The 16,694-nt window shown below is 50.2% G+C and overlaps 1 protein-coding gene across 1 annotated transcript; it reads left to right on the top strand.

Annotated features, from left to right (window-relative positions):
* The first annotated feature begins 4,967 nt into the window (after positions 1-4,967).
* On the top strand, positions 4,968-8,650 carry LOC142786487 (endothelin-converting enzyme 1-like). The gene is made up of 2 exons (XM_075884197.1): positions 4,968-5,485; positions 8,158-8,650. The coding sequence occupies exons 1-2, from the start codon at positions 5,216-5,218 to the stop codon at positions 8,482-8,484; spliced, it is 597 nt and encodes a 198-aa protein (XP_075740312.1). The 5' UTR covers positions 4,968-5,215; the 3' UTR covers positions 8,485-8,650.
* The last annotated feature ends 8,044 nt before the right edge of the window (positions 8,651-16,694 follow it).

The following is a 16,694-nucleotide window of genomic DNA, read 5'->3' as shown; positions in this document are numbered from 1 at the left end:
CTGTCCCTGAAAGTTCAATCCATCTGTCGAAATAATGGCAAAGTCGGGCGGCATACTGCGTAGCCGTCTCCCCATCAGCTGGCTTTCCTGTCCGAAATCTGTCCCGGAATCCTTCCAGAGTGAATCTAAATCGCTTCAGCAAAGCAGCTTTCACCTTTGCATAGTTGGCTGCATCGGTCGGCGTCAGCCTACCGTACACACTGAGCGCTTCACCACTCAAGCAAGTACTCAAAGCAGTTGCCCAATGATGTTCCGTCCAATTCTGGCTCCTTGCAATCGTCTCAAATCTGTGAAGGTACGCGTAAGGTCGTCCTTCCTTTCATCAAACGCTACGAGCAGCTTGCTTGGGTTCAAGCGGAAGCCATGATCTTCCCGTTCACTGATTTCAACTCTAGCTTGGACGGGAGTTTCACTTCGCTGTTGCAAACGGAGCCGCTCGAGTTCCATCTCGTGCTGCCGCTGCCGTTCCCTTTCAGCCATCTCCGCTTCTCTTTCTTCTCTCGCCCTTTCGGCTGCCAACTTCTCTCTCTCCAGCTGCAACTTCAATTGCAGCTCTCTTTCTTCTCTCGCCCTTTCGGCTGCCAACTTTTCTCTCTCCAGCTCCAACTTCAATTGCTGCTCTCTTTCTTTCTTGGCGCTCTCAGCTGCGAACCTCTCTCTCTCCAACTCAGCTGCTTTTTCTTCCTTGGCAGCGGCCAACCTCTCTCTCTCTCCAACTCAGCTTCTTTTTCCGCTTTGGCTCTTTCGACCGCCAACCTTTCTTTTTCCAGCTCAGCTGCCTTTTCTTCTTTGGCCCTCTCTTTTTCTTCTTTTTCCTTCTGGGTGACCCACTTCTATAGTTCGGCGCCAGAAAGACCAATCTTCTAACCAATAGCGACTAACTTTTCGAGATCCATGGTGTCTCGCAAATAAAGTCTTGCCGCGTGTAAAAAGTCTCTGCCTAAATCAGTCTATCGGAACACTCCCCTGCACTTTTTAACGAGAACACTGAACAACACACAAAATCGTTCTGATAGCACTATCAACAACTCGAGGCTCTTTCTCACTACTTTGGACACACTGTGCACCAAAAGGTCCTGTCGCGGACGCCAGAATAATTGTCACAGGTCCCGTTAATTTGGGAGGCGATCGCCGGGCTAATTCCAAGGGCCGAAGTATCGGCCCCCCGAACCGCACCACGAAAGCGTGGACAATTTAGAAGTGGTCCTTTTTGGCGCGCCAGCGGACGCCGGCTGTGGCCCAAAGAACAAGTCAGAGCCGAGAGTTCATAAGCGAACAAAATTATATTCTCAATACTGGCAGATCAAAACTAATACACAAGTATGCACACTCCACAATATTTGAGTTCAATATGTCACCAATCCAACAACGTACTACACAGTAAAATCAGCCACACTCGAAACAACGGACACAGACAACAATACGCACTACAATGCAGTCGCATGCGTTGAACAACCAAGACACTTAAAGACTAAAGAGATAGAAAACCTATTCAGTCCAAAGTTCTTGGAACAAAAGTCTGGATGATTCTCTTCCGAGAATCACTCACTCAAAGTCCAGCGTTGTTGTCGTTCCGCTGCCCCTGAAGTTTCTCTTCCAGGAAACCTCGCGTCTTCAATTGGCCACTCTCCAAGCTTCAACTTCTTCGCCAGAAACACGTCGGCTTCACACACGCAGCTGTTGCCACGCGTCTTCGCTCGATAGCGGTAAACACACACTCTTGCCTGTAGCTCGAGTCGTCACCCCTCAGGTGGAAATCATCTTCCTCTCCTGCTTTGTCTCTACGGACAAAACCTTCGCCGACTACACGGCAGTATACCCTACGCGCTCTGGCGCTAACTTCCGTCTTCTCCTGATCTCTCATCTCGGCTGCTCGATTAAATACCTTCCGCGCGACATTCAAGAAAGTTCTCATCATTTCGTCGGCGCGAGACGCCGTGAAGGCTGGAGAGAGGGCGAGAAGGTTCGAAGGCCGTCAAGGCCGTTCGCGACGGATGACTCAACCCGGTATCACCACGCCCCTTTCCATCTAGAAATTTCGAGTGCTTGCTCGGCCGCCGATGTGAGGAGGTTTGTCGGCGAACCTACGCTTCCGAGGGGAGAGAGTCACCGCCCTGGGAGTCTTTGGATGCTTGTTTTCTTTTTTTTATCGTTGACCTCGCGGCGTCTCTTCCGCGCTTTATCGCGAGAATTTGGCGGCGCTTCCTTTTTGAGCGCTCGTTTTGTGACAGTTGGATGTGCCCAAATTCTGCGGCACATGCCCACTGATTACAAGGATTAGTTTTACGGAGCAGGGGCGCTTTTCTGTGAGCTTTACCAGCTTCGCCGTTAAAAGCAACGCCACGTTACCGTAATAATAAAGATAGCAGCTCAAGTCCGAAAGTGCTGGAAGAAAAGCGAACGGAAGGCTAGAAACGTAAGGCAAAGAGGAATGGTCACGGCTCGAGCGCTGACTACCAACTGAATTTATTTTTTGCAGCACACATATTATAATATATACGAACAGGCAAAATCTTTCAACAAGCGACCTTGAGCAACGTGGCATAATGGAGTTGAACCGACTAGCACTAACAGCCGTTCTTCTTCAATATATTTCTGGCGCATTACCGGCATTGACTATACATGACCCGACACCGCTGGTCGCGCCTGCAGGCGAGAAGCAGTGGGTCTCACGCCGCGTGCCTGGGCCGACCTCATCTTCCGCAACCTGCTGGGCCTAAACTACAGCGCGGCGGAGGTTGTGGCGTACGATGTGCTCCACTCTGCTATCGCTCAAGTCTCCTCCGAGGGCTTCTGGATGGTGGACACCGAGACGTCGGAGCGCGCCAAGCAGCGACTTGAGATGACGCGCCTGCTCCTCGGTCGCGTCGCCGTCAAGGACAACTTCAGGGTGCGCTACGGTCACGTGAAGGCGCCCAACGCCAGCAAGCCCTTCGTGGCCTGGCTTCTCCACACGCTACAGCTGGGATGCAAGCAACTCGCAGCGGCACTAAGCAGGGACAGCGCCACGCTGTATGTGGACATGTACGACCCAGAGCAGCGGGTGAGCCGATGCTACAACAACTTCTCGCTGCACAGTTAATTTACTACGCGCTGTGTAAAATAACACTGGGAGGATACACTGATCTTTGCGAAAGGTACACTCACGCTGAGTGAGACTTGCAACATGGGAGTGCATGGGCTCGCAAGTTCAAAGATTGTGCATCATGTATAAGGCCCACCAAGGCTTAAACTTGCCCACTTTTGCCCAATTGTATAAATTTCTTTCTTTTTTTTTTGGGGGGGGGGCACCCCCAAGTGAAAGAACAGCGTTTATTTGCAGAAATAAGGGCTAGCGTATAACCGTGGGTGACCTCGGAATTCGTGAGGCCACGTGCTGCCGTGTTGCAAGACACATCGAGAGCGACTGCACATGCAGTACATCTGTCATTGTAGCCATCAATACAAGGATAGGTTGCTTAAGGTTCATTCTAGCTTATATGCACACTGAAGCATGTGAACAGGAGTGAGTGGATGGGCTGGGAGGTGTTAGACAAGCTCGTATCCCTGCATCTATGCGCCTCATTATTGACGCCTCTTGTCACACCTTTAATATTGTATATCATATTGGAGCTAACCATTACAAACATACGGAAGTTGTGAAAATGTAAAATTGTTCGGCTGGCACACACTGCGCGAAACATCAGAAGTCTGTCGGTTTCCCAATGAGAACAAGAAAGGTTTTCGTGTTGCAAGACCTGTGAGAAAATATTCTTGGACAACTTGAAACGTCGCATGTTAATCAGTAACTCTATAAGCTATATACAAGAAGCCATGCAACTGCACATTTAGGTCGTTAATCAGTTTGCTTGAGTCCCAGTGGTGCGGCCGTTGGTAAGCACACTAGGCCCGTGCCCCCCCCCTCCCTCAAATTTTGGTCGGCATGGCATACATAGCAAAAAATGACCATTTCCAAGGGATGCCCCCCCGAATAGATGTGCCCGAAAAAATTTTGTCAACACCCCTGTCCAATATCAGCACAGACCAGGAAGCTTCTTTACTGAAGAATTTATGCAGGCATTTCCTTGAGACGCAGTGCGACACACGGAGCACAAATTTGTTTTCTTCTCACAAAATTTACCATACTTAAGATTTTGCACGCATTCGATTCAGCCCAAAAAGTGAAGTGTGCAAATTAGTGACAATACTGTGGCAACAGCTCACTTTTTGAGGCTGTGTGTTTCCGATAATCGTATTTCGAAAAATGCCTTTTGTTTGTCAATTTCTCAAACATCTGACAGTGTTATTTCGTATATATTGCCCTGTTATTCCGATTCCTTAAGTTTACTGGTGTACGGTTGTGTTAGACACTGTTATCATACTGATGCCAGCAACTGTGATAATTACGTTCATAATGTTAACACCAAGGTGCAGGCTCAGTACACCACCGCTGGGGCAAAATGTAGCAACTGCTACGCATTTGTATTTAGTAACAATATATACTAACAGTACATGGTTACTTTTGATTCAGAATTCACCAGTGTGGAATGCCTTCTTACCACATCCTTGTTTGCCATCCATCACCTTCTTTTTACTATGAACGCTAAAGTCATGTCAAAACACCAGGGTCATGCATTCACATAAGACCACGAAAGGCGTAAACAACTTTCTTCTTTTAACGTGACAGTGTTTTATGGCGGGGTCCACTATGATCTCAGTGACGTATTTCCGTCACGGTAATGACTTCGAAAAAGTAGGCCCGATCAAAAATCAAGGAAAACAGTTCCGTCATTGGGACCCGGCACCCCTCGGACCGTGACAGCACGCTATCCACTACTGCGCCACGGCCTCCCACTTTGTATTTGTTCTTGATCGGTGTATTGTTACTGCCCCGCCCCCCTCCGAAAGTTTCATGAACCCAACGTGGTTCTGCACTGCCTCCAGGGTCGGCCCAACTTTGACCAATCATGTCACGTGATAGCCTTCATGAGACGTCACGTTACGAGACATCACGAGTACTTCACACATTTTGCAGTTATGTCAGGTCACTATGACGTCATATGGTGGCGTCATCACGTGACTATTTCAGAATCCCTGCGCATCACTCGTGTTGACGCCGCCGACGGTTCTGGCGCTTGAAAAGGCACCTAAGGCTATCTTTTTAATAACGAAACTGCCATTTCAGGTCCTGAATTCTAACCCTAACGCGGTCCTGGACCCCGTCCGGTTAAATATCATGGGGACTCCGGCGATGCTGTTCGCACCGTTTCTGGTGGAAGACGCGCCCGTCGCCGTCAACTACGGCGCGATCGGAGGCATCGTAGGGTCTCTTCTGGCACAGTCACTGGACCCTTCAGTCGGCGCGTACGACATCCTGGGACGCAGGATGGAGCAGTCGTGGTTCTCGGAGGCCAGCCTAAACGCCCGCAAGTACACCCTATCGTGCATCTCCACGAATATGGAGACGTACCTGAAGGACTCGCTATCCGACGACCATGCGACTGAGGTAATCTATGTGGATTACGAGAACAAAGAATCCACTTCGATTTAATATTTCTATAACATGAAGCTACAGGCGAAATTCGCGCGCACTTATTCAATTACGGTACTGTCTAATGTGAATTCTGAGAGCAGTTTTCTAGGCATTTCCATTTGACGTTAAATTGAGGTAAAAAATTTGAGACAAACATGTATGCGCACACTTGCATACCTGTCACACACTTTGGTGAGGCCCCAACAGTCAAGCAACGGCGTTGCCGCAGACTCGCAGGCTTCCACTTTGCGTTCTGGACAGCGACGCCTGAGAAGCCCCTAAAGCTATAACTGTAAGCACGCGATTTCCTCGCGACCGCAACAAACGACAGCAACGAGCGACAAGATTTTCTGTCCATCGCCACCACTAGTCGCGTGGTGCGTTTCTGGAAAACTAGAAAAGATCGCTTGTTGCCCGGAAGCCAGCGTGGCGATTTTCGGCAACATGGCTGCACCCATGGTTCTTGCTTTGGTTGAAATTTGCTCTCGATGCTTGTTATCTGCGCGTACTTCAAAGAATGCAAGGTGTCAACCCTCTTTTTTTACATTTTCATCTCACGCGGAGAGTGAAAGAGCGGCCGTAATTTGTCTTAAATTTCATTACCGAAGGTTTGTTTTGATGTCTTGACGCTAGCTCGTGAGAATTTGGGCGCTTGCTACAATGCGAAGTCATCGTGCAAAGTGCGCCTTGGCCGTCGTAGCGTATGCGTCTGGCTACTCTGTCGTTAGCCACCTTACTGCCATGATTAAACCAAAGATTTCGAGAAAAGAAGGTTGTGAAATGCTTTTATGTCATACAAGACATAAAATTTGCATATTGTCGTCGAACAACAACAACCTTTAAACTTCTATTCACAATTTGTGGGTATGCACGCGGTAGTTTTCAGTCAAGCCACAATGGCACTTTGTCGCCGACATACGGTTGCAGCGGTCAGGACGGAGCAAGTTTGACACTGTCGCTAAGAAATCGCGTAAATGTGGTTAGGGTTTAGCTGGTGCATTCAAAATTTTTGTTCGCCGGTCGACCCGTGCGGAGTTGCACCTGTAGTGAGGTTCATGCAGGATGACCGACGAACTCATTGAGGGGACACGGACATTTCATACGGAACGAACAAGCGTTTAAGGTTAATAAGATAGCTTGACATGATGGAGACTAAAAGAAACAAAAATAAAATACATGCAAAAGATCGTGCTTACGCAGAAGATACAAGAAAAAACAGGCGATAGAAAAGGAAAGAGGGAGAAAGAGGAGAACGCCACACAGCAAAATATACAGTAAAATAGAGAAACATGTTGCCCCGTGAACGACACCGGGCCCATGCTTTGCTGTGCCAAGCTCCACGCGAAGTTTGTGCAAGCTTCCCGCATCTTTTATCTCCGTTGCTTTAATTCTCGGTAAGTTAGTGAAGGGTATGTATATTTACTGTTTGCGTTGCTACAGCCATAAACGGAACTAAGGTAGTTATCATTTCTCGGTGATAGCCGGACTGCTTCCAGTGCAAACCCACAAAACGACCTTGTGCGTGCGTCGTCACAGCAACGGACATGCGCAGTATCTCTTCGTTCTCCTCTCCCGCACACCCTCCTCCGTCAGGCCGGCGATAGCCCTAAGCTGGCGGGCTCTCGTTCACGGAGACTTCGACTTTTGATCTCATGCTTCTACTATGCACATCATTTCTCACTGCTCGGCGGATCCTCCCCCACGGGCACTAGAACGCCTCAAGACCTGGGAGGACTGGAAGACCCTACTGCGTTCAGAGGATCTGGTTGAGCAGAGAATGGCTGCCGACTGGGCTACCAGCATCATAGAGTACCATGTGAACGCTTGAGCACAGCGGCACCGCGCGGGGGCCCAGGAGCCTGCGTTCTCCGAGCTCCTTTGTTCAAATAAAGTTTTTCTCCTCCTCCTCCGCGCGACTCTTGCGCCCACAAGGGAAATGTGAACAGTGTTCAGCGCCTTCTCACGCGGGGGCACCGACTCAGCATGCTCTGAACGGTATTTCGTGCGACCGCTCGACATCATCATCATCATCATCATCATGATCATCATCATCATCACCACCACCACCAACCTGACTGCGCTCACTGTAGGACAAAGGCCTCTGCCTATGTTCTGCCAATCAACCCGGTCATGTGATTCCTACGGCATCGTTGCAGACGCAAGCTTCTTAATCTTGTCTGCCAGCCTGACTTCTTGTCTCACCCCCATGCGTTCGCCACCCTTCGAATCCAGTCAGTTGCTCTTAATGGCCAGTGAAAGCTCGCCTACGAGCTATCACTGGTCGTTAAGGCCAAATGGACCCGCCCCTTCTTCGTGTTGATTTCGACTAACATGCCCTTAACCCTGCTCCTCTTCATCCCTTATGGTGTCACCTAATTTCTTTCGCATTGCTCGCTGCGTTGTTCTCGGTGTAAGTTCAACCCACTTTTAGAGCCTCGTTTCTGCACCGTAATTAAGTATCGGTAAGATTCAGCTGTTGATAGCGCTAGTAATATACTGTTATTCAGCCAAATTGGGAGGCTTTTATGTACTTTTGTCTGCGCCAAGTGTGCTCCACTTTCATTCCTGTACTTTTTCTTACTTCTGTCTTATAAAGCTCGATAAGCGTCGCTTAAGCGCGGTCAACCGAGGCATTTCTTTCACAGGTGCTGGCTTACACGATGGGTCTGCGTTTCGCGCACGCCGCCTTTCTGCGTAAGCTGGACGACAACGACACCCTGATGGCGGCTGGAGAGTGGGACGGGCCCTTTTTGTCCGGCAGCGACGTCAGAGGCTTGAACCGGCTCTTCTTCGCCGCCAGCTGCTTCCAGCTTTGCGGCGTGTCGCTGCCGCGAGGTGTCGCCACCTCTGCGCTACCGTTACGTCACCGGTGCAACATGCCGCTCATGAACTACGCCGAGTTCGGGCGCGCGTTCGGCTGCCCTGCCCACAGTGCCATGGTCGCCACGAACAGCTGTTTTCCCGAACCTTAATTACTGACTCGTTCAATTCGCTTTCTTTTTTTCGTGTAATTACCTTAATAGCGTTTTTCTTTTGATAATTTGTTTAAAGAAATTCGTAACTATGTCCATAATTTGGCACTTTCTTTACCATGCGCTATTTCGACGCTCGCTATTTCGTAGAACACTAGTTTGCGGAGAACACGTGTGGAACACGGAGTTTGCGGAGCGATGATAACGGCGCGCCTAGCTCTGGCGACAAGCTCCTGGGAAATTCAGGATAGGCACGGCAGATGGCGCAGGGAATGCAGTGCAGGTAAGGTCCCTAGAAACTTGTTTCATCTAGGGACCTTAAGTGCAGGTCGTGATTCAGCGTGTTTCGCCGAAGCGGGAGCGCGTTCCACACGCGCAGAACGCGTTCTGAAGTCGGTGTGGGGGACTTCAGTGCCGTGCTTTCAGCTTGGCGCGCTAAAAGGAGACGCTCGCTGTGCGAAGTTGCCTTTCCGTGATGGAAGAAGCGGCCCCACGGAAGCTTCGGCGAGCTGGAGAGTATTATTGTGTCACAGACTGTCACAACAATGCAGACAACACCAAGGGACGCTCTCCACGTGTAAATCTGTATCGATTCCTCAGCAAGTCATGACGAGGAACCGAACCCTGAGCCACGTTCGCAAAAGCATCTCTACCAAACATTCCACTAGGCAAATCTATTGGTCCTATTGAGAAATTTTCATGGTTTCGTAAGAGCTGTATTGGAAATATACGTTATTTGAATTTTTTGGCACCAATAAGAACCAATTTGCAACATTTATTTGTCACCGACAAGACCAATTAGGTGCATATAGGGTCTGGCTATTTGTCCCCTATGGAATCAATAGACACGTCAATGCTTATGTCTGCAGCTGGCGCCAAACTGAACTCTGCTCACGGGTGAGGAAGAAGTGGAGGGCAGGAAAATCTCTGCCGTTTCAATAATACCTCGTAATATCATGGTAGGTGCGGATCCCCTCTTGTGGTTTTCTCACTGGTTTGAGTGAGCGAACCACCAGGGTCCGGATGGGAAGACCTCGCACATGCGCATGAACGCGCTCATTCCCGGACATACACTCATGACCAGGCAACCACGTGATAGTCACCGGATGGAGAAGTGAAGGAATGTTGCCCAGTACGCGTGAGACTGTCTTTGGTGCTATGCTTTGACGGAAGTATCGATAAACGCTCTGGGAATCGGTGCAAATTTCTGTAATGGTGGAATCTGCGGCCGCATGCACCACTGCGGGGGCAAGTGCAACCCCCTCAGCTACGTCGGGGTGTGCCGTTTTAACGGACGCGGAAATGCTAATGCGCCCGTCTTTTGTCATGGCAGCAGCCGTGGCCGTTCTTTCAAGTGGGCCTACCGCAACGTAGACATAGGGGAAGTCTTCACGATTTTGGTACCACCGTATGTAATAATCGGCGCGTGCCTTGCATCGGCCTGGGTGGCGTTGTGGATTCATGTTGCAAGGCAACGGTTTAAGTTGCATGTGTGCCACGAACCTATTGGAATAGGCGGCCATGCTTCTTCGTTACACATCGTGCCGCTTGATTCGGGCCCCAGAGTTCGCAGCAGGTTCCACCCTGTAGGTGTCTGATAAAGGCGCAAGAGTTGATTGCTTCTCTGTGCCTTTATTATTTCTTGCACTGTGTTATACAGACCTGTCTCTAGGAGAAGAGTAGTTTTGGTGTGCATCGGCGACCTCAACGCGGTTTTAACCGTCCACCTGATTAGACTATTAGCCCGTTCCATTTGCTTTTGATGGAGGTGGTGGTACGGAAGATGATAAGCGAGGCGACTTACCACGAAAGCTTCAACAATTTGCATGGTGTCCTTTTCAGATGGATCATGATAACGTCACGCAGTCCAGTGAGTCAGTCCTGAAATATGCTTTATTTGCTTATCAAGAAAGTTCAAGGTGAAGTTAGCGTTTAAGTTTGTTTTATGTATAGACCAAATACCCTAATTTTATGTACTCTTGGCACAGGTTGACCATGCACGGGCAGGTAAATGCTTGGGTCGCGCATGCGGGGTTTAATTGTAACTCCGACTTTTCTGGCGAACAGTGGTGGCCCATTCTACTAATATGCCGCTCGATGACATTGACGGCAGTTCGTAGAACGTCTTGTGCTTCCCCAATAGAGCCATGGCACACCCACAGTGTCATATCATTGGCGTAAAATGCATGCTGTAATTTAGGAATATCAGCCAGCTCTTTGACCAATGGGGCCAAGGATACATTGAATAAGAGTGGCGATAAGACAGCTCCCTGGGGTGTGCTCCTGTTTGGGAGGGAAAAATTGGTGGATGTGATTGTACCTAATCTAACCTCGGCGATGCGATTTTCAAAAAAACTTTGACATAATGCCAGCTCCTACGGCCACAGCCAGTTGTGGCCTATGTCCTGAGAAAGTGTTCATGACCTACATTGTCGAAAGCCTTTTATATGTCTAATGCGAGAATAGCTCTGGTTTGGGCTATCTGCTGTTTGGGATGAAATAGAGGAGGACATCCTGCACCGATAGATTGGGGCGAAAGCCAAACTGAATCTTGGGAAAAAAATTCCTAGCTTCTGAATGTGGCTGTAATTGACGGAGACAACATGCTCAAAAATTTTACCTACACAGCTCGTAAGCGAGATGGGACGTAAATTTTCGAGAAGTAGCGATTTTCCCGAATTCAGAATCGGATTTCCTTGGGCATATTTTCAAACACAAGGCAGTTTGCCGTTGCTCCAGTGTTCGTTTAAAAGATCCCTGAGCTCCTATAGAGATACGTCCTCGAAATATTGGAGGATCTTGTATGTTATATTGTCACGACGTCAAAACAGAGGTTTTCCCGCATAAACTGAGACACCAGAAGCAGGTAGGTTCTTTTAATAGAACGCGCAAGAGAGTTCTTCTTTTTTGTCCATTTCGTAGTCCTTCGTGGCACATGCACAACTGCCATCATCTTTCTTGAGGAAGCACGTGACATTTGCCTCCCTCCGAAAAAAGCATCGTCCCGATGCGCAACTTAGGCTCTCTACAAGGCGTATGAAGTGGTCGTACGAAAACGGCAGCCGGGAGCTAATTAACTCGATAAATACGGTTTCATACGCACGACGTGCACAACTTCGGGCAAATGCTTTCGGCGCTTATAACTACAATCAGTGTCAGGAACAACTTCGTAGTTAACGTCGTTCGAGCGTCGCGTGACGCTGTATGGACCAAAGTACCGTCCTAGCAGTTTCTCAGACAGTCCACGTCGACGTATTGGAATCCAGACCCACACTTTGTCACCTGATGTGTAGCTAATAAACTGGTGTCGGGTGTCGTAGCGTTGTGCATCTTGATGCTGCTGATGGCAGATGCGCACGCGCGCGAGCTGTCTGGCTTCTTCGGCACGCTGAGTGAATTCTTCGGCGTCTACATGGATGTCGTCACACTCATGCGGCAACATGACGTCCAATGTTGTCGTGACTTCGCGACCATAGATCAGACTGAACGGTGTCATTCCAGTGGTTTCTAGTCGAGCGGTGTTATAAGCAAAGGTCACGTACGGCAATATCTGATCCAAGTTTTTATGTTCCGTGTCAACGTACATACTGATCATGTCTGTGAGGGTCCTATTGAGGCGCTCTGTCAGTCCGTTTGTCTGCGGATGGCATGCAGTTGTTCTCCGGTGAGCTGTACCACTGAGTCTGAGAACCGACTCCAAAAGCTCTGCGGTGAAGGCAGGTCCTCTGTCTGTGATCACTGTTGTCGGAGCGCCATGCCGAAGGACGATGTTCTCGATGAACTGAGCGGCTTCTGCTGCTGTGCCGCGCTGCATAGCTTTAGTCTCCGCATAACGGGACAGGTAATCAGTGACCACAATAATCCATCTGTTCCCTGTTGTGGAAGTTGGAAAGGGACCCAGGAAATCCATTCCAATCTGGCTGAACGGCTTTTCTGGTGTTTCGACTGGATGTAAAAGACCGGCTGGCTTTCTGGCAGGCGCTTTGCGTCTTTCGCAGTCGGTGCAAGTTCGCACATGATGGTTAACAGCAGCAGGTAACTGGCCAGTAGTACTTGCATCGTAGTTGGCACAATGTTCGGGTGTAGCCTAGATGACCAGAAGTTGCTTCATCATGGCACGATTCCATAATTTCTTTTCGAAGAGAGGCAGGCACGACGAGCAAGTGCGGGTTACCGGTTGGTGAGAAGTTTTTCTTATAGAGAGCATCGTTTCGCAAGCAAAAAGATGGCAGTCCTCTAGCAAATAACCGCGGCACGTCTTCACGTCGTCCTTCTAAATATTCAATGAGTGGTAACAGCTCAGGGTCACTGCGCTGCTCTCGTGCAATAGTGGCCATGTCGACAACTCCCAAGAATGCCGCGTCGATGTTTTCGTCATCAGGAGCGGCAGTTTCCACTGGCGACCGTGAGAGACAGTCGGCGTCGGTGTGCCTCTTCCCAGATTTATAGACGACGGTCATGTGAAACTCTTGAAGCCTTAGGCTTCAGCGCGCCAAACGACCAGATGGATCTTTAAGGTTGGTGAGCCAGCACAAAGAGTGATGGTAGCTAACAACCTTGAAGGAGCGGCCGTACAAATACGGGCGAAATTTGATGACCGCCCACACCACGGCGAGACAGTCCTTCTCGGTGGTCGAGTAGTTCTCCTCCGTACGAGAGAGAGTTCTGCTGGCGTAGGCTATTACTCTTTCACAGCCGTCTTGCCACTGCACCAGAACGGCACCCAGACCTACATTGCTGGCGTCAGTGTGAAGTGCTGTAGGGGCTTCCTGGTCGAAGTGCGCGAGGACTGGAGGTGTTTGCAGGCGTTGTCGTAGTTCATTGAACGCGATTTGCTGTTGTTCACCCCAAAGGAAGGGGACGTCCTCACGTGTGAATCGTGTCAGTGGCGCCGCAATAGACGAAACGTCCTCGATAAATCGCCGGTAATAGGCACACAACCCTAAAAAGCGTCTCACGGCCTTTTTGTCGCGTGGTGCAGGAAATTGCGCTACGGCGTCTATTTTGGCCGGGTCAGGTCGAACACCCTCGTGACTGACGACGTGGCCTAGAAATCTGAGTTCGTTAAAACCAAAATGACATTTTTCTGGTTTTAAAGTAAGGTCGGCCGAACGTATGGCTTGGAGTACGGTGAATAAACGGCTGAGATGTTCCTCGAATGTTGCTGAGAATACAATAACATCGTCCAGATAGACCAAGCATGTTTGCCACTTCAGACCTGATAGTACGGTGTCCATGAGGCGCTGAAAAGTGGGTGGTGCCGAGCACAACCCAAAAGGAAGCACCTTAAATTCGTATAGGCCGTCGGGCGTCACGAAGGCCGTTTTTTCACGATCTTTCTCGTCGACTTCTATCTGCCAGTAGCCGCTTCGGAGGTCCATTGAAGAGAAATAGCGCACATGACGCAGTCGATCGAGGGAATCGTCTATGCGGGGCAGTGGATAGAAGTCTTTCTTTGTGACTTGGTTCAACTTGCGATAATCAATACAGAAGCGCAAGCTGCCGTCTTTTTTCTTGACCAAAACCACGGGGGACGCCCAAGGACTTTTCGAAGGTTGTATGACGTCATCCGCGAGCATCTTGTGTACTTGCTTCTGAATCTCCTCGCGCTCTTTCGGAGACACACGGTAGGGGTTTTGCCGAATCGGTCGCGTGTTGTCTTCAGTAATGATGCGGTGCTTGGTCAATGCTGTCTGCTGGACCTTTGACGTACGCGAAAAGCAGTCTTCGAAATGGTGTATAAGTTCAAGCAGGCGCTTCCTATCTGAGGGCGGTAGCGTGGAGCAGATGTCTACCGACAAAGTTGTCGAGGCGGGGACAGCCGCGTCATCTGGTTGCAAGGTAAAACAATCCCCGGCTTGGTCTACATCGTTGTAGTAGGCAATTGCGGTACCCTTCTGGATTTGGCGGCGCTCATTGCTGAAGTTTGTGAGGAGCACTTCTGCCTGTCCACCAGTGAGTGCCAGGACGCCCCTCGCGATGGAAATGCCTTGCGTGAACAAAAGAGTGACTATGTGCTCCGCTATCACATCTTTATAGCAAGGACAACCACTGGACACCGACACAAGGCAGCAGGATCTCGGTGGGGGTGTCACATCGTCGGCCATTCGCAAACGGCCGCGCTGTTCTTCACTGCTGTTGTCGGCATAAGGATGTGCGCAAAACGTCACCATACGTTGAGGGATTTTGATAACAGCGCCATGATCTTGAAGAAAATTCATGCCCAAAATTAACTCTTTACAGCAGTCTAGCAACAGGACGAAAGTGGCCACGAAGCTAGAATCCCCGATGCGAAGTCTAGTGGTGAATTTACCCGTGGGTGTCATCAGCTGACCACCAGCACTCCTTTTGTGTGGCCCTGTCCACGGTGTCTTGACCTTTCTAAGGCGCTCGGCGAGCTCTTGTCGCATGATTGAGAAGTCGGCGCCAGTGTCGACCAGTGCTGTGACGTGATGTCTATCAATGAGAACGCTCAGATCGGCACGTACAACTTCATCAGTATAATTATTCGTCGTCGTATTCATCTTCGTTGTCGCCATACCTTCTTGCGATGATTGGGGGAACTTTTCAGTGTGTCGACGATTGGCAACCTTGCCCCCCGAGGTCGCATCAGTTAGTCTCCCCGGCGCGGGCTAGGCAAACGGCCTCTGGTGACGTCCGCGTAGCTCTGAGGGAAGTCACGGTGACGCGCAGGTGATGGAGATCGCCAGCGACGTGGTGGGGTTGCTTGGGCAGGCGATAGTTGATCGGCACCGTGTGCACGACGGTCTTCGGAGCGGAAAGAAGCGGGACGAGAAAAGTTCCCGAACCCAGAATCGCCGTGACGGCAATAGCGGGCAATGTGACCGGGTTTTCCGCAGCGGTAGCAAATAGGTCGATGGTCGGCCTTGCGCCACAAGTCAGTTCGGTGAACTGGTGGTCGTCTCGTAGAATCCCGTTACCACCAAGGTACGGCAGTGGGTTGTGGCTGGAAGGGCGTCGCCACAAATGTCGGTGGAGGGCGACGGACCACATCAGCGTAGCTCGCTGGATGTGGCTCAGGACTTGGCGCGGGTGGTGTAATGGCTTGCCTCAACTCCTGGCGGACGATTTCGGCAACAGATGCGACTGGCGGTTGGGCAGGGGGAACGCAGAAGGCCCGAAGTTCCTCACGCAGTATTTCCCTAATCATTTGTCGCAGGGAACTTTCGCATAAGGCAGTGTTCTGAGCTGCAGCACTTACTGCCGTGTGGCTCTGCAGCCGGTCAAAGTGTCGGCGTCGTTGTTGCAGTGCGCGCTCGATGACATTCGCCTCTCTTATGAATTCATCTACTGTTGTAGGTGGATTTCGTACGAGGCCCGCAAACACTTGTGCCTTAACACCCTGCATTAAATGACGCACCTTCTTCGTCTCGGGCATGTCAGGGTCAGCTCGTCAAAACAGACGGATCATACCCTCTGCGTACATGGCGGCTGTTTCATTGGGTTTTTGCACGCGTGCCTCAATCACTTGCTGTGCGCGATCCCGTCGGTCCGAGTTCAAAAATGTAGCGAAGAGCTTTCGACAGAAGTATTCCCAAGATTGGAATGTAGCCTCGCGGTTCTCATACCACGTGCGAGCGCTATCTTCTAGTGCGAAATATGCACGGCCAAGTTTGTGCTGTTCGCTCCAGTGGTTGGATACAGCGACCCGTTCAAACTGTTCGAGCCAGTCCTCGACATCCTCGTACTCCTCCCCACGGAAAACTTCAGGAACGCGAGGATGTTCAAGAGTTACCTGTGAGGGAAGAGTGGTCTGCGATGGTGAGATAACCGTGGATGTCGTAGGAGCTGCCATGCTAGAAAGAGGCGGAACAGGTGCGGACACTGGACTTAGGCCTAGTAGGCGCCGACTGAATCGGTGCACTGGAGTCGTGACGAGGGGCTGAGTTTCTGGACTAGGTGAACGGGTCCGAGAAAGACTGTCCTGCATCAGGTTGTAGGCCCCAGCACCTCCACCAGTGTCACGACGTCAAAACAGAGGTCTTCCCACATAAACTGAGACACCAGAAGCAGGTAGGTTCTTTTAATGGAACGCACAAGAGAGTTCTTCTTTTTTGTCCATTTCGTAGTCCTTCGTGGCACATGCACAACTGCCATCGTCTTTTTTGAGGAAGCACGTGACAATATGATCCAGCCCTGGTTCAGCGTCGCGGGTAATAGAAGCAAGGGCCTGTTTTACCTCTGCAAGT

This window comes from Rhipicephalus microplus, unplaced genomic scaffold (genome assembly GCF_043290135.1).
Source record: "Rhipicephalus microplus isolate Deutch F79 unplaced genomic scaffold, USDA_Rmic scaffold_24, whole genome shotgun sequence".
Classification (NCBI taxonomy): Eukaryota; Metazoa; Arthropoda; class Arachnida; order Ixodida; family Ixodidae; genus Rhipicephalus; species Rhipicephalus microplus.
Note: the sequence above shows the minus strand (reverse complement) of the source record. Positions and strands in the feature narration are given on the sequence as shown.

Coding starts and splice junctions, on each gene's coding strand:
- LOC142786487 (XM_075884197.1), top strand. CDS start 5,216: ATGGGGACTCCGGCGATGCTGTTCGCACCGTTTCTGGTGGAAGACGCG. Junction 5,486..8,157: donor CCGACGACCATGCGACTGAG/GTAATCTATGTG, acceptor TTTCTTTCACAG/GTGCTGGCTTACACGATGGG.